This window comes from Schistocerca nitens, chromosome 3 (genome assembly GCF_023898315.1).
Source record: "Schistocerca nitens isolate TAMUIC-IGC-003100 chromosome 3, iqSchNite1.1, whole genome shotgun sequence".
In the NCBI taxonomy this organism is placed as follows: Eukaryota; Metazoa; Arthropoda; class Insecta; order Orthoptera; family Acrididae; genus Schistocerca; species Schistocerca nitens.
Window position 1 is genome coordinate 295,407,394 of NC_064616.1, and position 24,949 is coordinate 295,432,342.

Genomic DNA, 24,949 nt, shown 5'->3' on the forward strand with positions numbered 1-24,949 from the left:
GGTTGCTGAGGTATAAGTAAAGTGTCAATTATAGATAATAGGTGATTTAGAATCAATCTTCCCAGAAATTTGTAAAAGTGACATAGTAGTGCAACTGGTCTAAAATTCTTTGAATTATTTCCTTCTTTGCCAGGTTTCAGCAAAGTGATAACTTGGCTCTTCCTCCATACTTTGGGATTTGGCTTCTGCTCATGCAGTTGTTGAAAAGTTGGAGAATCCATTTCTTTGTTGTTAACCCAAAGTGTTTAATTTGCTCAGTTCGTATATCATCCACTCCAGGAGATTTTCTATTTTTGCTTTGTTTGATAGCCCTTTCTAATTCTTCCATGCTGAATGATGTTGTGAGGTCACTTCTCTCCTCATGCTCTTTCCTTTGCAGTTTTGGTTTGTGTGATTTGTGGTTTGCCTTCCAGTTCAGCAGTAACTGATGTGCTGTTTGATTGGCAATGGTACTATGAGGTGCAATGGTCTTAGATCATTGCTTAGGCATCCTAGAAGACTCCAAGCTTTATGGCTGTCTATTTTCAGTTCCAAGTTTTCTATAGTTTGTATTCACTTATCCCACTGTGTCTCCCTTATAGAGGAAATGAGATTGTTCCCTACTTCCATGGTCACTTCACTGAAAGGATTTTCTTCAAATAAGTTGCTGTGTTTTGTGAGTAGGGTGGGTTAGTGTGACATAAGCCCAGGGTTATAAGATGTTCAACAGCTTCGACAGCTGCAAGAGAGAGGCACTTTAGAGCCATGGTAAAGGTGTCGTAGCATCTGGCTAGTGGTTTTATAGTGGATACTTTGGTGTCAAATAAGCCTGCAAACCTGGACTAGTCTGCCTTTTTAAAATTAAAACACCTCCAAAAATATGGTTTCTGAGGAGGTCTTATGGCAGTAAATAACGGGCATATCATTGGTCTATGCGGTGAGTTGGATACTGTGGAACATACAGATTTTACACATTGTTGGCTGGTATTTCTGCCGGCAAATACGAGGTCAAGATTGTAAGCTTTCCTCCCCCTGCCACTGTTAAAAGATCTTGGTAGTTTTGCGTCATGGATTAAGGTCAGGTGGCTATATTCTGCCCAGTCTTATACTGCTGTCCCATTCTCATCGTCATTATCACAGCCCCTAACAGTGCTATGGCTGTTGGAATTGCTGATCATAAACTGCACATGTTTATTTTGAAAATTGGATTGTTTGTTAACAGTGAATTCAGCACCAGGTGGTTTATAAAGGTGCAATTAGCTGTTTCTGGACTGAGAATTTCAGTGCTGTTTTCCTCCATGATTTCTGTGGATACAGTCTGGATACCTGGGTGAACAAAGATAGCACTTCCATATTTATCATGTGGTATTTCAGTGGTGAGACACATTCCATCTATTTTTCGTCTGTGCATGTGTTTCCTGTATGCACAGTAATGGCGCTGGTGTAGACTGCACACTTCTTGCAGCAGTTTTTCTTTGGCTAGTGTTATTCCTTCTATGTTAATAGTCGTTAACTGTGACCTGAAATGGGATCCAGTGTGGATGTTTCTGTTGCGAAAGGGCTAGTCATCATGCCCTGACATTTCCCAGAGTATTCCCAATTGCTTTTATTGTCCTGATCACAAGCATCACAATCTTTGGGGAGGCTCCTTTCTTGCACCTTGTGTTTTGTGTTTGGAGGAGATACTATTAACTGAAGTGGATAATTTAATTCTGTCTGGGAGGTCAAAGTGAGGTTGGTGAGCCTTATTTAGCATGATAGTATCTGTGCAACTGTGAATAGAAATAATCTAGGCCTGCCATCAAACTTTTTGGAGGAATTTACAGAACAATACATGATGTGATTGGTCTCACACATCGCACGATGCTAAGAGTGAGTGGTCTGTGGTTCAGACTGTGATTGGAACTTAATCTGACATTACAGAAGCTCTGAGATGACAGATAAGAAGAAACATTTCCTTTCCATATGCCAAAAACTCATGACACACAGAGGATGTTGTGGCCATTCAAGTGGGCAGTTGTGATGTCTTCCCTCTACCTTTCATATCCTACACAACTAGTCTTTGCTTCTTTCGGAAGTGAGAGGAGTATTGGATGGAAATACTATTCTGTTGTCAGTGCTGAAACTGGTTTGATGCATCTCTCCATGCTACTCTATCCTGTGCAAGCTTCTTCATCTCCCAGTACATACTGCAGCCTACATCCTTCTGAATCTGCTTAATGTATTCATCTCTCGGCCTCCCTCTATGAGTTTTACCCTCCATGCTGCCCTCCAATGCTAAATTGGTGATCCCTTGATGCCTCGGAACATGTCCTAACAACCGATCCCTTCTTCTAGTCAAGTTGTGCCACAAACTCCTCTTCTCCCCATTTCTATTCAATACCTCCTCATTAGTTATGTGATCTACCCACCTAATCTTCAGCATTATTCTGTAGCACCACATTTCGAAAGCTTCTATTCTCTTCTTGTCCAAACTATTTATCGTCCACGTTTCACTTCCATACATGGCTACACTCCATACAAATACTTTCAGAAAAGACTTCCTGACACTTAAATCTATACTCGATGTTAACAAATTTCTTTTCTTCAGAAACACTTTCCTTGCCATTGCCAGTCTACATTTTATATCCTCTCTACTTCTACCATCATCAGTTATTTTGCTCCCCAAATAGCAAAACTCCTTAATACTTTAAGTGTCTCATTTCGTAATCTAATTGCCTCAGCATCACCCGAGTTAACTCGACTACATTCCATTATCCTCGTTTTGCTTTTGTTGATGTTAATCTTATATCCTCCTTTCAAGACACTGTCCATTCCGTTCAACTGCTCTTCCAAGTCCTTTGCTGTCTCTGACAGAATTACAATGTCATCGGCAAACCTTAATGTTTTTATTTCTACTCCATGGATTTTAATACCTGCTCCGAATTTTTCTTTTGTTTCCTTTACTGCTTGCTTCCCTTTCATGTCCCTCGACTCTTATAATTGCCATCTGGTTTCTGTACAAATTGTAAATAGACTTTTGCTCCCTGTATTTTACCCCTGCCACCTTCAGAATTTGAAAGAGAGTATTCCAGTCAACGTTGTCAAAAGCTTTCTCTAAGTCTACAAATCCTAGAAACGTAGGTTTGCCTTTTCTTAATCTAGCTTCTAAGATATGCCGTAGGGTCAGTATTGCCTCACGTGTTCCAACATTTCTATGGAATCCAAACTGATCTTCCCCGAGGTCGGCTTCTACCAGTTTTTCCATTCATCTGTAAAGAATTCGCGTTAGTATTTTGCAGCTGTGACTTATTAAACAGATAGTTTGGTAATTTTCACACCTGTCAACCCCTGCTTTCTTTGGGATAGGAATTATTATATTCTTCTTGAAGTCTGAGGGTATTTCGCCTGTCTCATACATTTTGCTCACCAGATGGTAGAGTTTTGTCAGGACTGGCTATCCCAAGGCTGTCAGTAGTTCTAATGGAATGTTGTCTTCTCCTGGGGCCTTGTTACAACTCAGGTCTTTCAGTGCTCTGTCAAACTCTTCACGCAGTATCATATCTCCCATTTCATCTTCATCTACATCCTCTTCCATTTCCATAATATTGTCCTCAAGTACATCGCCCTTGTATAGACCCTCTATATACTCCTTCCACCTTCCTGCTTTCCCTTCTTTGCTTAGAACTGGGTTTCCATCTGAGCTCTTGATATTCATACAAGTGGTTCTCTTTTCTCCAAAGGTCTCTTTAATTTTCCTGTTTGCAGTATCTATCTTACCCCTCATGAGATAAGCCTCTACATCCTTACATTTGTCCTCTAGCTATTCCTGCTTAGCCATTTTGCACTTCCTGTCGACCTCATTTTTGAGACGTTTGTATTCCTTTATGCCTGCTTCATTTACTGCATTTTTATATTTTCTCCTTTCATCAATTAAATTCAATATTTCTTCTGTTACCCAAGGATTTCTACTAGCCCTCGTCTTTTTACCTACTTGAGCCTCTGCTGCCTTCACTACGTCATCCCTCAATGCTATCCATTCTTCTTCTACTGTATTTCTTTCCCCCATTCTTGTCAATTGTTCCCTTATGCTCTCCCTGAAACTCTCTACAACCTCTGGTTTAGTCAGTTTGTCCATGTCCCATCTCCTTAAATTGCCACCCTTTAGCAGGTTCTTCAGTTTTAATCTACAGCTCATAACCAATAAATTGTGGTCAGAGTCCACATCCACCCCTGGAAATGTCTTACAATTTAAAACCTGGTTCCTAAATCTCTGCCTTACTGTTATAAAATCTTTCTTAAACCTGTCAGTATCTCAAGGCTTATTTCATGTATACAACCTTCTTTTGTGATTCTTGAACCAAGTGTTAGCTATGATCAAGTTATGCTCTGTGCAAAATTCTACCAGCAACTTCCTCTTTCATTTCTTATTCCCATTCCATATTCACCTACTATGTTTCCTTCTCTTCCTTTTCCTACTCGCGAATTCCAGTCACCCATGACTATTAAATTTTCATCTCCATTCACTACCTGAATAATTTCTTTTATCTCATCATAAATTTCATCAATCTCTTCGTCATCTGTGGAGCTAGTCGGCATATAAACCTGTACTACTGTAGTAGGTTGGTTGGTTGGTTTTGGGGAAGGAGACCAGACAGCGTGGTCATCGGTCTCATCGGATTAGGGAAGGATGGGGAAGGAAGTCGGCCGTGCCCTTTCAGAGGAACCATCCCGGCATTTGCCTGGAGTGATTTAGGGAAATCACAGAAAACCTAAATCAGGATGGCCGGACGCGGGATTGAACCGTCGTCCTCCCGAATGCGAGTCCAGTGTCTAACCACTGCGCCACCTCGCTCGGTCTACTGTAGTAGGCATGGGATTCGTGTCTATCTTGGCCACAACAAGGTATTCACTATGCTGTTTGTAGTAGCTTACCCGCACTCCTATTTTTTTATTCATTACTAAACCTACTCCTGCATTACCCCTATTTGATTTTGTATTTATAACCCTGTATTCACCTGACCAAAAGTCTTGTTCCTCCTGCCACTGAACTTCTCTAATTCCCACTATATCTAACTTTAACCTATCCATTTCCCTTTTTAAATTTTCTAACCTACCTGCCCGATTAAGGGATCTGACATTACATGCTCCGATCCATAGAACGCCAGTTTTCTTTCTCCTGATAACGACGTCCTCCTGAATAGTCCCCGCCTGGAGATCTGAATGGGGGACTATTTCATCTCCGGAATATTTTACCCAAGAGGATGCAATCATCATTTATCCATACAGTAAAGCTGCATGCCCTCGGGAAAAATTACGGCTGTAGTTTCCCCTTGCTTTCAGCCGTTCGCAGTACCAGCACAGCAATGCCATTTGGTTTGTGTTACAAGGCCAGATCAGTCAATCATCCAGACTGTTGCCCCTGCAACTGCTGAAAAGGCTGCTGCCGCTCTTCAGGAACCACAAGTTTGTCTGGCCTCTCAACAGATACCCCTCCGTTGTGGTTGCACCTACGGAACGGCTATCTGTATCGCTGAGGCACACAAGCCTCCCCACCAACGACAAGGTCTATGGTTCATGGGGGGAGGAAATATACTATTAAAAAACATTAATACTGTTCTAGACAACAATAATGTTTAAGTTATAGTCACAAAGTTATCTGAGAGGCAGGTGCAATCTGTGGAAATTAGGTGGAAACATGACTAAACATACCTTAATTTAAAGCAAAAAATATATTACTTCAAATAGATCTTCTGTGCTTTGTGACTTTGATATCCAGATAACCCTCTTATTAAACACTTTTTAATAAGTATATCTCTTTTTGCTTGCTTGTCCTTGTCTAGCTAAGCTAGTGCTATATCAAAAATTTTAAGAGCTGCACACTGAACTTTGTATTTGTTGTCCAATTGGAGGTTGTGAACCTCTTTATAAATTTTTAGTACCATCCATATGAATCTACCATAGTTCTTCTTTGAGTTGCTCTAGGCAGTCCAACATGATACACTGTCCATACAAGTAAACTGTACCAGAGGATGGGTCACCTGGGTTTCTGGGATGCTGCTTCCTCTACAGAGAAGCTACCACTCCACAGAACCATGTTAACGAATTGTGGGTTGACATTAGCTTTTTCCACAGTAAGATTTATGTGATGTACATAAAATCCTGAATGACTACACTGAGATGTTTAAACAGCATCACTGACTCCACTGTATTACACCTAATGCTGCAGCCAAACAGGGCAGAATTTATTTACATCTACTTACATGTATTACTATACTTACATTTGAAGAAAGCTGGCACTCACCACAGCTAGCACTGTTCTGCCTCAAATCCAGCTATTGATAGTTTTGACAGTTTGTGTGGGACACTATACCTATTATTGACAGTAGCAGTAACCATGTTTGAACATAATAAAAAATGGTTCAAATGGCTCTGAGCACTATGGGACTCAACTGCTGAGGTCATAAGTCCCCTAGAACTTAGAACTACTTAAACCTAACTAACCTAAGGACAACACACACATCCATGCCCGAGGCAGGATTCGAACCTGCGACCGTAGCAGTCGCGCGGTTCCAGACTGTAGTGCCAGAACCGCTCGGCCACCAGCGGCCGGCTGAACATAATAGCTGGTGACATTTTCAATCAGCTCTTTTATATATTTTGTGAAAGAGGAGGGATGCAATCACATGTTTGTCAGGCACACCTGCTATTATATTTTCTTCTGATAATCTTCATTTTGAAATTCATATTGAATTCTCCTAAAAAAATCCTTGGGCTTAGAAAGAAGTGACAGAAAAACAAACAAATAGTTAGGAAAAAACTCTGAAGTTGATGACACAATATTCGCTGTTAAGAAACTGAAATGGAGATGAATGGGGCAAACAATGAGTTGAATGTTGGGAGATGGATGAATGAAGAAACTCTTTGTGGGAGTCCTTGTGATAAGAGAAGCCCTAGAGGATGACCTAATGCAAGATTGATTAACAGTGTAAAGCAACAGGCAAGGCAAATTTTAATGTGAGAAGCTGAAGATATTAATCAATGGAAATGACTGGGGGAGTCCTGCATCCAGCAGTGGATGACAAATGGATGATGATGATGATGAGTCTTCAACTGACCCTACATATTGACTTCTACCTGAATAGGAGCCCTTTGTGCATTTACATGTATGAAATCTACTGTAGTACAGAACTGCATTAAGAGGCTTCAAAATAAGTCATATACTCTTCGGCGTTTCTTGACTAAGAAGAGTTTCCCATGATTATTGCTTTTAAAATGTGAACTGACGCTGAAATACAACTCTTGAAAGTCATTTCATTTGAGCAGCATATATATTCTAGAAGTCTGAAACCGTCTCATGTTAGTCATGTAAGCATTTAGCTCTGTGCATAAGTCTTGTTACCCTTCTGGTAAATAGGAATAATTTTGTATATGTCACATGCCCAGTGGTCTGTGACCACCAAAACCTAATCACACCAACCTGTAATCCTCCTGGCATCAATCTCTGCTAACCTGTTGTCCTATGTCTATACCCACACCCACCTCCACCCTTGCAGTCTCTCTCCACAGTCTCCCTCTTGCTGTTTTCCGTTTCCACCTCCCAGCCCACTCCTCCATGTCGCAGTGTGCAGCCTGTGTCCTCTCTCTCTGGAGCCAGATTCTCGTCCTGTGTACCTGCTACCTCTGTTTCTCAGCTTTCAGTCACCCTTTCACACACAAAAGCTTGCAACTGTCTCAGCCTTGTATTTAAATTGAAGGGGAATTCTACTGTCAGCTGCAGCCCTTCAATTTAGATGTTATGTTTCACATCTGTGGGATCTGTGTGATGTCTGTTATTTTGAAGGGACAGACACCACACATTCAAACAAATAGTCTCAGTCTTGTTTATCCCTGTTGAAGGCTCAATGACTCCGTTTTTGGTGAATTAGCCCCTTTCTCCTTCCAGACACTGTGTACTATGTATATGCTCCTGTGAATCCTGCTTGGATTGGTCAGTGTTTGCTGTCTGGTCTTCAGTTCATTTCCATGATTGTCTCTGAGACAGTTAAAGGGCACAACTTCTTTGTGTACTCTGCATATTTTACTTTATGTGTCAGGTTACCCTGTTCTCAGCTGTATAAATGAGTATGAAATTTGATGGGTGTGGGGCTGGGGACACTACTCGATGCTCCCTGTTGTTTCATACTTTTTCTCAAGTTGAAAGTCATCTGAACAGAATGATTTTGTAATTAATCTATCATGATATATTGCAACTGTAATTCATGTATAAAATTTTTCTATTCCCTCAGAAGTCGTATGAGGACTACTGAAAGCTTTTTAGTAATATATCCCCACTGCAGTGAGGGACATACCTGGTTTAGACATAAAAAAATGCTGGTCTTGTCTATGGAATATGTGTAGAAATGGAAACATAGTTATGTGAAAGTCCATCTCAAATGACTATGTCTATGTATGTTGATCTGGATGGTATTATAATTCAGTATATTTCTATAAACACATTGAAATTAATTGCATTTTGTATAACTTCTTATCCTCTTTCTAATCTATTGCCTATTTTATATATCTGATGATATCAGTAATAATAGCTATATACATTTACAATGACTTTTAAAAATATTCTTTTTATAGGTTACATGAAAATGTGCATTTATCTTGCAAGCTTGGTCTCACTGGACCTCCTAAATCAGACACTGATGATAATTCACCCGGGCCTGTATCAAGAAGCTCATCATTGACCTCATTAAACATTTCAACCAGAAAGCAGCCCAGTTTCGTTTCAGAAGATGGTCTCAGTAGTCAAGTGAGTTATATTCAAGATTGTAGCAGCACTGGATCACTTGTCAATATAAAGTTAGTAGAATTTATGATCAGTAATACACATAATTTTTCCCTCCATTCCAAAAACAGGCAGAGGAACTAGCTAGGAGAAAATCATTTGGGGAAAGAGATGCACCTGCTGTGCCTAATGGTTCTGGCTCCAATGATGCCACACCACAACCACCAGCTGTGAAGCCTGATGATGTTATATTTTTAAAAGTTCATGGTATTTCTGAAGCAGGTAGTTATTTCAGTTGACTTTATGGTATAAAAACATGCTAAATCAGTGCTAATTAACCTGAGATATATTTTTTGATAGTTTAATAGATTTAAATGTTACATGAGTGTGTCATAGATTAAACAGATCTTGGTTCATGTTTAGCTGAGTTAGATTATCATCACATCCTTAAGTTGGCTGTGAAATTTCTAAAGTCATTTATGTCAGTGCACTGAATCTCAGTAGAGCAAGGCATATGTGTGTGTGCAGGTGTCCTCCTCCTCCAACCTCTACACACACACACACACACACACACACACACACACACAGAGAGAGAGAGAGAGAGAGAGAGAGAGAGAGAGAGAGCTGTGGTTTGTTACTCATTACAAACACAAATTTGTTTTTGAAATGGTATAGATCTGTGACTGAGTAGCTCTGCTGTGTGGCATTTACAAAATTTCACACATGTAATTCCTTGTGGTGCAATTTTTTTTCCATTCGAGAGATATTTTGTAATACAGTGTCTCATTTTGTTACTTATGTGTTCATTGATACTGTCTTGTGCATCTCTGTTTCCTTTCAATGCTGATTTTATACAAATTTTCCATGCACATTTTTCATTGAAAAATTAAGAGATGAAAACTGTTTTTTAGGTTTGTGTAGATAGAGTTAGCAGAGCTTTTTATCTCTATAACCACAGTTCATATCAGAAATGGCACTGAATACTCAGTGTATCCTTCCACTTTTTGGTATTATGATTACAGTGTTGGGTTAATACAGTGTGGTATGTTTACTTATGCAATTGCATAACAGCAGAATTTAATGTGAGACGGAATTTCTTTTCCTGATTACTCTTTCTTTATCTCATTATTAATTCAGGAAGTACTTAAATGTTGTTACACCTTTTTGTGTGAGATTTCTTTTATAATGCTTTTTATGCCTGACAGTGTGATATAGCCAGCAGTTTCTGTTTTATTTGCTAACAGTTTTGGAATATTCTAGCAATATCTGTTTGCATCTGCTGCAACTATTCACTTTTGGGGTACCATCACTGCAACAGTTCTCCATAATGAATTTTCACTCTGCCATGGAGTGTGCACTGATTTGAAACTTAGAAGGTTGGAGATGAGGTAATGGCAGAAGTAAAGCTATGTGGGTGAGTTGTGAGTTATGCTTCCGTAGCTCAGTTCATAGAGCAGTTGCTTGCGAAAGGCAGAGGTTCCATGTTAGAGTCCTGCTCCAGCACACGGTTTCATTTTGCATCTTATCCCCCTTCTTGACTAAGACATCTTTGAACTGAACTGAGGCTCCTTCATAATTTCTAATATTGCTTTCTAAATCTACCATTGAATCATTGTGCATAGTCCGGCGGCTCTGAAACATCTTCCAATAATTTTTGGTATAAAATATTTCATTATGTCAGTATAGGAAGTGAACAAGTTGACAGTGCCTTTTATAAATGCAGTTGTCATCTGTTTCTTTGTGTATTAAGCTTTTAAGTCTTCAAAATATAATACAGGTCCAATATGATTGCAAACATATGCTGTTGTATTGTGCTAGTTTGCTTTCTCAAACATGAACATTATATTCTGTCCATTATGCTTATAATACCTTGCTCTGTGTAGCCTTTGGTATCATAAAGACAGTTCATGCAGGTAGTATAAAATTTTGATGCAACTAGAGACACTAGTTTGTGTCCAAAAACTACGATAACACAACATAAACATTGATAAATGATTCCATATGTGAGAGAATATTATTTGTGTTCATATAAAGCTAGATATTTAGACTTATGCTACCACTGATACCTCTTCCTTGTAAATAACAGTCAAAAAGGAAGTGCTGTGTACAAAAGAAATAACCACACACACCTTTGGCTGTTGTATGAGATAAACATAACTGTGGACATGATTTCTTGTGTGCTTTTTCTGCATTGGTAAATATGTTTATTTGTGAGTCCCTCCTTTTTTTTTTTACAATTGTTGTAATGTAACTTTTGAGTTTGAATTATTTGGTGTTGCTTTCCTTTTTGCATTATTTCTCTTCAGGTCCAGAAATAAAAGAAGAACTCATCCAAGTTCTTCAAAACCGTTTGGATGATGCAATATTGGAAGTTCTTTCTGTGATGCTAGCAAGGAATCCAATGTGCAAACTTACGCCTGAAGATGTGCATTTTATACAAAAACCCTATAAATATCCAGAATCAATAGTGAAGGTACACAATCTGGTTCTTGATTATATTCAGTTTTGCCTAGCTGTACAATAATCATACATTTAATTTCATCAAGATGTATTGAGGAGTCATAGATGGATCTAACTATATTAACAAACAATGCAGACTTTCATGGCCAGTGTTTGCATCCTTGGTCTTTTTGTTTTATGATCATTAGACTGTAGTTCAGAACTGTACTAATTCCATGGTTCCAAAACCAAGGTTGTAAACCAGGATTATGAAAATGTGATATTTAAAAAAATCTGGAAGATATTTCATACTAACCTGTATGATTGAAGGATAGGAGGACATAGCACTATTCTTTGGATGAATTATCAGCAGTTATAATAAATCTCATACTTGTGTGTATTTATGTTTACCTCCAGAGTTCATGTGCTCCATAGTGTAGAATATAGATTAATGTACCTTTATTATATGACTAACAAAATGACTTTGATTTTACAGTTTAGTGTACCAAAACATGCACTGCAACATATTCAGGCATTGGAGTACTATCTACGCCAGAATATACTGCAGTTTCTGTACACTCCAAAGTACACAGATCCACGCCCTGAATACCATTTTCAGGTATTTTGTTTAATGTAATTCTATAAATTAGTTATTTAAATATTAAATTTCAAAAAATAGAAATTTCTAGTATTGTTGTCATTTCTTTCTCATTTCTAGGATTACTCGCAGCCAGAAACATCAGAGAAACGAGTACCTGAAACTGATATATTCCTATACAACCAGAGCCCTGCATCTGGAAATAAGGGAATTGCATGTATTGCAATAGCAGTGGTAGACCATTCTGGTTTTCTCTTACATCATTCAAGGTACCCAAAACCATCAAGAGATGCATACAGTCAAGAAGTAAATCCCGAAGACTTTGATCCACTGACATCTGTGTTACCCAGCTATGAAGAGAATTCTGATGATTCAGGTTTGCTTGTTACCATGCTTACCATGTGTGTTTACTGTCCTTTACTGCACTGCCTGCAATGATAAAATTTTGTGTGTGTATGTGTGTGTGTGTGTGTGTGTGTGTGTGTGTGTGACACCTTTTTGGAAACTTGTATTACTGGTCATGGCATCTTATGTTGTGTGGTGGGAGGCATTATTACTGCATTACTGTACTTTTGATTCCTTAGCACATTTTGATATACCCCATTTTTAGAATTAACTGAAGCTTGCAATACTGCTATGCCAACTGACAACCAAACTGTCACTTTTCAACATAACTAGGTCTCAGGTTATGATACAGTTCAGTGAATCACATCACAACCAAACTGTCACCTTTCAACCAAAGCTATACTTCAGGCTGTGGTACAGATCAGTCTGTTACCACTGCATAAATCCCAGAAAATAATAGAGATTTTTAAAAAAAAGTCAGTTTTCTGTTCTGTTATTGTTAGCTCATATATAATGTCACACAGCACATCATTATTACACCATGGGATGAAGCCAGGTTTCAGTAGTGTCAGTTCACCCCACCCCCATCCCTACCCCTCTTCCTCTCACAGAAATCCATAACTATAGTGCATGATAATATCATTCTTTGGTGACTCAGTGTAACAAGTGTTTTGTCATAGTAAAAATGTTCTCTGTTCTTTGACTAATATAAAAAAAAAAAAACATGCAATTCCCAACTAGCAGAAATTCCTACTGTGCTGCTGTTACATCTCTGACCATGCATCTGTTTTATGGAAGTCCCTCCATATCGAAAGTTTATGCAGTGTGGTGTAAACATCACTCTCTCACTGTTTTGAAGTTTGTAGCTACTCAAGTCAGTCTCATGCTCTGAAGATATTTAAGTGATGTCTAAGATTGTGGCCTGAAACACCATTTGATTTTGAATGGAAAAAGCAGTGAAGTAATGGCGTGATTAAATTATGCTCATTTTCAGAACTGATTTGCCATCATAAAGAAACTGAAATAGTGAACCTTACTGAACTGAAAGTCACTGTGAAATGACAGGTCACATCTGATGGATCAGTCAACAGTCTAAAAGAAGACATAAACTGTGATGTTCCCTAATGACTAAATGATTAATCACATGAAATTTGGCATTAGTCTGTATAAGGGCATAAGATCAAGCATAATGAACTGCACCTGAAAAGAAGTATTGACATTATGGGTGCCTCAGTAGTCAACACTCATTCAAAAGGAATAGTGAAATGCAACCTTGAAGGCAGTGTTAATAATTTAGGAGAGCAATGAAGATTACAAGGGGAGGTCAAAAAGTAAAATTTAATTTATGAATGGACAGAATGCTACAGACAGGGAAGAACTTCTCTATGTGATGAAGAAAGTTCAGGCAGGCCATCAGCCTCAACAACTGAGGACAATTTGGAAGTTGTTGAGGGTATGGTGAAGGAAATTTCTTGCCATAGGGCGTGGTAACACTGCAAGTATCCAGGACTGGAGTATTGTCGTCTACAACAGTTCTATACGACGTGTCACACTTATTCCCACATTAGTCATTGTATTGTAGCAGACCATGAAACATGGCAGCTCCATTATCAATCTGCACCAAGGAGAAAATGAGGACAGTGATTCACTTTTTGTTTGTGGAGGTGTTAAACCTGTGGAAATTATTCATCAAATGCAAGCTGCAACTGTTTATTGCCAAGCAAGAACTATGACTGGATAGTATGCTTCAGACGAGGAAGAACTTCTCTATGTGATGAAGAAAGATCAGGCATGCCATCATCATCAACAACTGAGGATAATTTGATCACCAATACTTTACACAACAGGCTAAATTTTCGGAAAGTGTATGCAAGGTGGGTATCAAAAGAATTGTCAGTTCAGCAGAAGGTGCAAAGGGTGGACATCTCTTGTAAATATTTGGCCCATTCTCATCGTAAGAGAGATGGATTGTTACAGGAAATTGTTACTGTAGACAGAATGTGGGTGAATGGGTGAATCATCACGAACTGGAAAATAAGGCTGTGAGCATGATTTGGAAACACACATCATCACCAGTAGTTATGAAATTTAAACATTAACCCACAGCTGGTAAGATTATGCTAACACTGTTCTGGAACATGAAAGGTGTGCGATAGCCCTTCATTTCACCTCAAGAGGTGAAACTGTGAACAGTGAGAACTATTGTGATGTGTTGCGAACTAAACTGAAACCTGCAATCAGATAAAGACATCACAGAAAACTGCAAAAAGATGTCATCATGCAGCAAGATAATGCTCGGCCACATTCTACCAAACAGACAGCCAAATCAATAAAGGAGTTGGGATTCGAGTTGCTGGAACACCCACCATACAGTCCAGACCTGGCTCCAGGCAGTTTCCGTACGTTTGGACCACTGAATGAAACGCTCATTGGAAGAAGATGCAAAAGTAATTGATGTGGTGCAAAATTGATTACTGGTGGAACCAAAAAATCTTTTTTCAAATGGAATCTAAAGCTTTTGGAATGTTGGACGAAGAGTGTTGAAGTGCAGTGAGATTATGTAGGAAAATAATGTATGTTTCAGCTTTCTATCATTAGAAGAAATATCCCTTTTCTCAAAACTCCCTTTACTTTGTGACTTCCCCTCATACTTTTTGAGCAATCCTATCTTAACAAACAAAAGTTGAAGACATCATTATGACCCAGAAATGAAAGAAGAAAGAAAGCAAAGCAAACTCTTAGATTCTGCCAAAGAAAGGAAACACATTTTTTGTCCAGTAAGTAGTTTTCTGGATTATGTGAATCTTGTAGTTGTTGTGGCATACTAAATACTCAGTGATACTCTGGGATTACAGCTGTTTGTTGTTTGCTATCTAGCAATGGCCCCACATGACAAAGTTATGTGATTATAACCGTGGAGTTAAAATATAGTACTGGAAAGCCCTTGGTGGAATACAAATTATTTAACACACACACACACACACACACACACACACACACACACACCTGCCTCCTTTGTCCCACTTGGCTATATTGTGCCAGCACTGCTGCTTGATGGGGTGAGGGGCTGTATCTGATGGGGTGAGGGAGGGTAGAGAGGAGGTGAAGAGTGGGAGACGGTTGGGGAAGGGTGGAAGGCAGGTGGGAAGGAGAGGGAGGAGCAGGTATGTGGGGTAGGAATGTGACACTGGTGAGCTGGTTTTGGCTGCAGACCGTGGAAGTTGTGCACAGTGCATGATGATGTGGAGGAATGGATTGGTAGGAGGAGATAGAACAGAGGATGAATGATATCTCACATAACTTAGAAAAAACAGTGGATTCAACTCTTTACAAGGCAGGATATATCATCATCAATAAATATACAACACAGGGAAAGGAAATACATAAAACTGGTTGTTGAAAATTCTTTGGCATGCATAATGCTCAGAATGTGAATTGGAAATCACACATTTTAGATATTTTCTAGCACTTGAGTGTAGCAACATTTGCTCTATGTATAACTGCCAATTTTGGTAATGAATGCTTCAGAAAATTAGCTAACTTTGCTTACTTGCATCCTTTGATGTGACATATGGATTGCCCCAGGATACAGAACCAGAGGGATACCAGGTAAGCATGAAAGGGCTGGGCCCCAATTACATATCATCCAGTCCTTCAACTACAATAATTACATTTACTATCAATTAGTAGAATGTTAACAATCTGATACAACAACTTATTCACACACATCTGCAAGCTTGCTTTAAGGCAAAGAAGTGACCTTTAAACAATCAGTAAACACAATGAATAAAATTTGTTACAAGGCAATGTAGTTACAGATGTAGAACTTCCAGAACAACAGGAAGATAGGGCTTGGAAATAGATATAAGAAAAGTTCTAGTTTAACAGCAGTTTAAGTGCTCAATGGTTTTACCAAGTGACGAGTGAAATGCCCTTAAAGATATCATTAACAATAAATGGATAAGTCCCCAGAACAGATATAAAATAATTATTCAAACCCAATTTGTTTAACATCAAAAGAGCAATTACTGACAATTACAAGAAATCAAGTGAATAATTCAGTTTATCTTGACAATGAAATAATTGAAAAGGAAGCACAATTAATTACAATAAGTTAGTGGGCTAACCTGGGTGACAACAGACAAACAATTACGAGTAAGTAAAATAAGAACCTTTAAAACCATAAGCATAAAACATTCTCCCTTAAAACCCTAGCTTTTTCTGATGGCAGTTACAGAATTGCTAAGAGAAGAAGAGGCACTCCCTGCCCCCGAATTAACTGAAATAAGGATCACATCCCAAAATAATTTAATGATCACCAATTTAGGCTGGAATAAGGCAAGAAACTCAACTTAGATATCTTTGCAGAGAACTGGCCAGGATTCAGGAAGGGAGGCTGGAATCAAACCACCACACTGGTGATTACAACACACAGCAAAGGCATGCTGCAGTGAGTTGACACAAGCTGCACTTCACTATAGCTCACTTCCAGCAGCCACCTCACACAAGTACACATTGGTCAGCACCCCCACAAAAGACAAGAAGCCACAATAAGTTCACCCTGAAGAATAAATACAAGTATCAAAGATACATAAGTGAAATCACATGACCTAGAAATATCGACCTTCCATAACAGGAGGGTGTGACCCAAATAATCTAATGAAAGGCCCCTCATTATTTCTGTCCAACCCCTAGTAGAGTCAAATTACCAGAACTTTTATGGGGAAATAACAAAAAATACAATAAATAGCATATATGAGCTTATTGAATGTACATAAAGATGTGCATGAAGGTCCTGAGCTCAAATAAGAATACTTAAAACAAAAAACTGGAAGGAAAGCAGTGTGGGCAGAAAGTCCTCATCATCAAGCTTACTTTAAATAATAAGAGTACAGTAAACTTATAGACACATGAACAAATGAGCATAGCTGGTGCACACCAGGACATTTAAAACATAGTTCAATAACATGCTTGATTATAAACAGGTAATGATCATAATGAATATAGAATTTAAAAAGATAACCCTTTAAACATATCCAAAAAAACCGTTTGAACTAATAAGGTACTTAAACCAAAATGTAAGATGAGCGAGCTTTCCACAACACACCCTGAAATCTACACTCCACTCAAAAACCTTTTACAAATATCAAGCACACATTAATGAGACACTAGCAAAATTACACAGTATACCACTAGTGAGGCTGTAAGCCAACTGATAGCAATGGAGGCCAGAGTAACACTTGATTACAAAGTGGTGGGCAGGCTCACAGGACCAACAGCCACAAGGTCAAAACACAAGCAGTGGAAATACAAGCAAGACAGAAAGAACAGGTCACATAAGCAATGTGTTAATAACCCATCAACTGTCTCCAAACAGGAAATAGCAAGCATGCCATGATCCAAAAATCAGCACATGCTGAACACCGGTCGCACACTGCCAAGCTCCACATCTGGCCCAGAAGGATGCCCAGCTTCAACTCCTCTGTCTCTCCTTGCCGCTACAGCTGCTCACCAAGAGCTGAAGCACCACCTCACAGAGCACAAGCGCAAATGATTGCACCAGAAGGTCAAAAGAGGAAGTAAGGCAAGCTGGCACGGCTCAACTTCCCCCACTCACACCGAAACATTCTCCTCATCTCGCTCCCCCCACCCCCCCACCCCCCTCCACCCCCCCCCCACCTCTGCGGCTAAGCACTTCCCTTGACTATGCTAACATGGACCTAAATGTTCTACCAGTACCAGGATTATGATCCAGGAGGTTGACAGGGCTCAACAGCTTCAAGATGGTTCAAAGGCCTGCAAATCGCAGTGCAAGTTTGCTGGAAATTCCTACTCTCTGGCCTTTTTTAGTATTGAAGTTTGAACAAATATATTATTGCTGACCTTGGCTTGAAACAGTTTTCTGTCCTGATTGAAAAGTTTTATTTTTCATTGATGAACTAATTCAGTATTCTTCGTGTTCCTGTCCCATTTCTGTTAAATGACGTCTGGGCTAAGCACATCAGGCAGAAGGTCATTAATGCTCCATAAGTTTGCCAAGGAGAATTAAGTGGGTAGGCAAACTTTAAAGTAGTAGGCACAGCCCCAGAGGCCTCATGCTGAGCTGAGTTGAAGGCAAAGTTGATCCATGGGACACAATTATCCTACTTGGACTTGGACTTGCCATGATAGATGATGAGGGCGGCCTTCAGGTTCCTATTTACCCTTTCAGCAAAGGACGGCTGAGGATAATATGGAGTAGTACTAATGTGCTTAATACTGTTGCAAAACAGAAACGCTTAAACTCCTTCTATACAATGGCTGGAGTGTTATCACTGACCAGCACTTTAGGAGACCAAAACCAGGGAATGTATCCTAGAAAGATGGTAAGGGGTAACAGAAGCTGTGACTGTCCTAGTCAGAAGAAGCCAAAGAAAATGGGTGAAGGCATCAACAACCACCAAAATATAATGATTCCCCACTTTAGCCATGGGGAGGGGACCAATGTAATCAGTAAATAACTTGTCCTTGGGGTACTGATCACTTTCAGAATGTAGCAGATCCTTATAGGAGTTGGAATTAGGTTTTCCTATCTTACGTAGGTCACAATCCCCCACTAAGTGTTGGATGTCTTTATAGAGGAATGGCCAAGTAACAGTGCGCCAGACTTTAGTGATGGTTTTGTGGACACCAAAATGCCTTCCCGACAATGAATCATGACAGTGTTGGAAGACCAAATGAACAAGTTGTACAGGTAAAAATGATAACTTGAGTTGGCCTACCAATCTTGCAACAAAGAATGCCCTTCCTTAACAAATAACCTGGAAGCTGACACCCGCCAAGAGCTGCTTCCTAATAGGGGATAAATGGGCATTCTGATCTTGCTTGGCCTTAAGGTCCATGAAAAGTTGGGAGACCTTGGCTAGGATGCTACATACAGGGGCACCAGAGGAAGAAGAATATTAAGAAGTAGTCTCACTACCCTCCTAAAACATATGACTCATTGCATCAGCAACTAAGTTATGAGAGCCTCAAATATGCCACACCTGAAAATAAAAGGCAGAGATGCCCACTGCCCACCTGTTGATCCTCCTAGTGTTCCTAGGACTTGCTAAAACCTAGATTAAGACATGACTCTCAGTCAACAGGTCAAACTCTCCATCTTCAAGATAAAACTTGAATGCTTCAAGGGCAAACAACAAGGCCAAGGCTTCATGCTCATAAACTGAATACTTGAGCTCTAACCCAGACAATTTTCTTGATACATAATCAAAGGAATGCCTCTCTCCCAAGTCCTCCTGGAGAAGTACTGCCACAATCTGGACATTGGATGCATCAGTTTGAATGATAAACTTCTTATTGAAATCAGAAACAGTCTTGGATGCATCAGTTTGATAGCCTTGATCATAGCCTGCTACCTCTCTTGCCCCCCCCCCCCCCTCCCCCACCCCATCCCAGACGAATGTCTTGCCTTTCTTACGAAGATAACTGAGAGCAGGCACAAGCATGACAAAGTAAATCAAGTGAGATCTTCTTATTGGGAGGAGGGGAAATTTCCTTAAACCTGTGACTAAGTGCTCCATAATAAACAATGGGCCTATAATCCTTCACTTGTCCTTTGGCTACCAAAAATTTCGGCAAAGCATAAGGTGAAGTAGACGGCCTTGTGACACCATCATGAAACATTTCATCAATTTTCTGGTGCAACACTCACTCTTAGGAGGGGACATCCAGTAAGTAACTTGGCAGATGAGAACGTCATCAGCCAGATGGATCTTATAATGAATGAGATTGGTTACCACTAGCTTATTGGTAAGAACATCAGGGAACTGACAACATATGCTTAACAAGCATTGACCCTCGCCCACGTTTAAATGGTTGACATACAATTCAGAATGCCCTACTTCAAGGTAGTTCATATTACTGGTAAAATGACATGAACAAAGGGCTATCCTCTTGAAAGGGTGAAACTTAGAGAAGAAGGTGTCACCACCGAATTCATATGCTAAGCCGGTTCACCAAATGAAGCCACACCCCAGAAGAAGATAACAGACAGGTTCTTAACACCACGCAGGGTAGTCGTGTGGTTTGAAGCACCTTTTCACGCTCCGTGCGGCTCCCCCCGTCGGAAGGTGTTGTCCATAGCATAAGTTAGTTTAAGTTAGATTAAGTAGTGTGTAGGCTTAGGGACTGATGACCTCAGCAGACCTTACCACAAATTTCCACTTTTCCTGCTTCTTAACAACAAATAATTTAGTTGGCCAGGAAAAAACACAAATAGACAAACTCCCCCACATGTCTCCCACCAGAGGCAACTCCTGCCCATCAGTAGCCCGACATCTCTGACAAGAAGATTGTAAGGGAGGCATCTTACACACATACCTAAGCTCCAAATACCAATTGTAATCAAGTAAGAGATCACACTGCCAGTGTCTAACAGAGCACAAACTGGCTCCTGATTTAAATGAGCACATATGAAAGGAAGGGGAGTTCCTTACTGGCAATGATGTGTGTGCAACCTACTGGAGGCTTACCCGAAAGAAATTTAGGCCATCCCATAGGTGTCAGCTATTAGGTCTTGGGGGACACCCAACCAGACATTCATGCACAAAATGGTTCCCTCAAATACACCAAAAGACAACCTTCACCAGGCCGCCCATGCGAGACAGCGGGTGTGCACCATTGATAGAAGAAGAAACATCAGCCCAGCCTTCCTTCCCCTGATCATGTTGTTTGTCAGCAAACAACATTGAATGTGGTGGGTTTACGGTCAAAAACCACACATGTATGATCTTCTGGTCACATTCCCTCCAAAATAGTCAGAATGATAGTGTGCTCCTTAACTGTCATCTGCAAGGCAGCAACTACAGTTTAGACATACTCAATATATTCAAGTAAAGGTGCAGTATGTGCTTGCATGTGCCAGTAATGGACAGGTCTAACTCATTCTTGATACATGGGGATAACTTCTTTCGTGTTATGCAGCATCTCAGGTCCCATAAGGTGAGCCTGACCTGGAGAACCTCGCCAAATAAAGTACTTAACAATCTGTGAACTAATGGCTACAGCAAACTAAGTATAATGACGTGAGAGATCTGTAAGGCATCAACATGAAGTTCGAAGTGCCAACCATAATATGCTCTCAGCTTGGGGCGGCTGATCAATAGACGGTTTTTGAAATACCTTGCAACAAATGCCTGATGGGATTAACCAAATTAGCAAAAGAGTCAGGGACATATCTGCAAAATCGGAGGTATCTACACTGCCTAACCCCTGACCTAAGTACCCGGTAGCAAGAATACCTCATCTAATCCCACGGTACTAGCACTGATTAACAGTTCCTTTACATGACTAATCAGTTGATTAATTATCTCCTGTTGCACCTGGTTAAGGTGGGCAGTCTTATTGACACATGCATAGCTGATGCACACCAGGATATCAAAACATAGTTCAGTAACATACTTGATTAAAAACAGGTAAGGACCATAATGAATACATAATTTTTTAAAAAGGCAACATTTTAACATATCCAGAAGGACAGTTTAAACTAATAATGTGTTTAAACCAATATGTAAGATGAGCAAGCCCTCCCACAACACACCCTGAAAGGTAGACTACACTTAAAAACCTTTTACAAATATCAAGTACACATCAGTGAGACACCAGAAAAATTACACAGTAAGCCACTGACAATGCAGTAAGCCACCTCAGAGCAATGGAGGCCAGAGCAACACTCCATTATGTAGTGGTTGGCAGGCCCACAGAACCAACAGCCGTAAGGTTTACCCATTAAGTCATGCATCAGTGATACAAGGAATTCAGGGAGAACAGGTCACATAAGCAACGCGTGAATAACTCTCAAAAGGCACACAGTCGATTACTCCACCAATTGTTTCTGAACAGGAAATACCAAGCACGCCAAGGCATAGAAAGCAACATGTGCTGAATGTCAGTTGCATACTGCTAAGCTCTGCCTCTGGCCTGGTAGGCTGCACACCTTCAACTCATCTCTCTCCCTGCCAGTATGGCTGCCCGCCAATAGCTGAAGTGACACCTCGCAGAACACTAGCACAAATGTTCATGCCGGCAGATGGAAAGAGAAATTCAGGTAAGCCACCACAGCTCAGCATGATATAATTTTCTGGGACAGTAGCACATGTAGGCACACAGTATTCATTGCACAGAAATGTACTCTGTGGCTAATATCTAGTGTCAATCCTCAAACTTCATGTGGGCAACCTATTATAAAATTAGGCCTAACAACCACTTCACAATACATTTACTATCCTATGTAGTTTGTTGTGAAGAATAAGGTACTATTTGAAAATAATAATAGCGTTCATAAATATAATACTAGGAACCAGCCTCCACTGATCACAACTTAACCTTACTCTTGCATATATAAGAGCAAATAATGGAGCCATTAAAATATTTGACCTCGCATCTTCTTTATATTAAACATCCAAATAAACAACTTCAAATTTTGGACCCCAATTCAATGTCCTTCATGTACATTTCAAACTCAGATGTATGCCTCACAGACCTTGTTAATTCTACATGATTTTTTTTCCTTTGGGAATATGACAGTATAGCTCCTTTATATAGTATGTAACTGATGTATATAATTCACACTTTTTAGAAAGGCGGAAAATATGAATTTATTTATTCATTTATTTATTTGTTCATTTTTACAGAAGAAATGGCATTTATGGAATTCCGCATATGGAAACAAGGCAGAGTTAACATTGAATCTCTGACACTGAAAATAAAATCATCTGTTCGGCATGCTTTATGGGATCTACTAACAGAGTATCACCTGCTTACAGCACCATTTACAGTTCCTCTGACTTCTGCTGTGAACCTGAAGACAGTATCTACTGTTGAAAGACAATCATCTCTTCCTGATGAAGGTATGAATTTTATTTCTTACAGTGATTGTTTGTTTCATACATATAATGATTTTTTACTCAGGAAAGGTCATCTGAATATCTTTCGAATATTTTCCACAAAAGGAGAGAAATGAAGGAAGAAAACAAAGACCAGTGGAAGAGGGAAGAGTAAGTGTGTGTGTGTGTGTGTGTTTTTTTTAACAGAAACAGCAAAACTCAAAGAGTAACCAGCACTGCTCTTGCATGGGAATATCAGACAGCAAAGTGTGGACTGGAATATGTCACTCTATGAGACAGGGCAAGTTAGTCAAGTAAGATGTGGCAAACAAATGTTTACTGATCTCTCAATGTCTGTTGTTATTTTTGACTAATTGACAGCAAGCCAATAATGAAATTACTATTGCACCCTGGTACAATATTACTTTCAATATGTCTTAGCAGAATGGCCTGATATTTCAATTTCCATATGTCCATTCACCCCATGTTGCCCCATGTTCCTGCCAGCACTGTGCTGTCTGTTTCAGTCATGCTGCAGTATTACTCAGTCGTTGTATGGTTATTCTTAGACTTTTGCTGTCCCTGTTAATATATTTCTTGTCACAAATAATTTTATTCTCCAAGTGGAATTTGATGTCCCCATTCAATAGAGAGATCCCAAATTCATGTAGTGTGATATTTGGTTTGATGATATGTGTTAACAGTGAAATCAAAACATGAAGAATAATCATTCTTCTTGCAGTGAAGTGAGTAGCAGTGCTGTGAGGCACTGGCAGATAGACAGCACGGCACAGGCTGTCAAACAAGATGGGCCAAGTTGGGCAAAGGAAACATTGCAAACAAACATTTACATTTCTAGAGGAAATGGAGCTAGAGGTTATTTTAATCACAGAGCATAATAAAATGAGAGGAATATGGAAAATGTAACACTAAACTATTCCATGAAAATATCTTGAAAGTGATTCTGTCATGAGCTGTATTAGTATAGTAGCTACCTGGTTGTCTCTTAATTAGTCTTTAATCCAGTTCAGTAAAACAAAAGAAACCAAAATATTCGTAAACATTTGTATGCCATGTCTTCTTTGCCTGTGTTGTCCTGTCTCGTGTGCCATCTCACACCATATTAAACCTAATATCACGCTAGACTACTTTGGATCTATTCTATTGAATAGGGTCATAAAATTTCACTTTAAAAAACATTTTGTTTCCATTAAGAAACAAACCTGCATTTTCAGTTCACTCTGGGATCACATGCAACACATAATGAGCATTCACAGAATTTTCAGACTTGCAGGCACCCGAAATTTTCTTCGAACACACAATTTGCTGGGAAAATTTTAAAATTCACCTGTAATGAGCAGTATTTATTTGGACTGACTTCATCTACACATTCCAAAAAAAAAAAAAAAAATTTCAAATATCTGTTGAAACATTTAATTCTAGTAATTTAAACGAACAGAGTAACCTGTGACTTATCAGAGGTAAAAATAAAATATCTGTGTCACAAAAAATGTTTTCAACTGTTAATCAAAAACTTAAAATTGTTTCAGATGATCTTTATTCCATGCATATAGCTGTTAAAGTGAATACTATGAAGTGTTGCATAGTTTTTTGAACTGTAGTTAATATGTATGCCAGGTGCTGTAAAGTATTCCGTTAAACATAGTGCATGAGAGAGCACATATACTAGGATACAAATGATGGTATTACTACTGTCTTGAACACAAACATGAGATTTGTAATGACTACTTCATCTTCTTCATCAAACTTTGTCAATATTCTTTAATTAATGTAAAGTTATGTATTGGTTTCCCAAGAGAGCTGTACTTAAGAATACCATATATTTTCTCCTACTCATTGACATTGTCTTATGTTTACTTTAAGGTAAGTTGCTATTTATTACACTATCTGCAAATTTTTTTCCTTGTCTTACTGAATATCCCTTGAATTAATCGCTGAAGATATTTG

The 24,949-nt window shown here is 39.3% G+C and overlaps 1 protein-coding gene across 1 annotated transcript in view; it reads left to right on the plus strand.

Moving 5' to 3' along the window:
* The window catches only part of LOC126249194 (KICSTOR complex protein SZT2-like), a 706,154-nt gene that overhangs the window by 533,765 nt on the left and 147,440 nt on the right, over nt 1–24,949 (plus strand). Inside the window, exons 37-42 of the mRNA XM_049950848.1 lie at nt 8,587–8,758; nt 8,866–9,016; nt 11,041–11,207; nt 11,670–11,792; nt 11,892–12,147; nt 22,790–23,005. Coding sequence (XP_049806805.1) covers nt 8,587–8,758; nt 8,866–9,016; nt 11,041–11,207; nt 11,670–11,792; nt 11,892–12,147; nt 22,790–23,005 — 1,085 coding nt within the window. The remainder of the gene's footprint in view (nt 1–8,586; nt 8,759–8,865; nt 9,017–11,040; nt 11,208–11,669; nt 11,793–11,891; nt 12,148–22,789; nt 23,006–24,949) is intronic.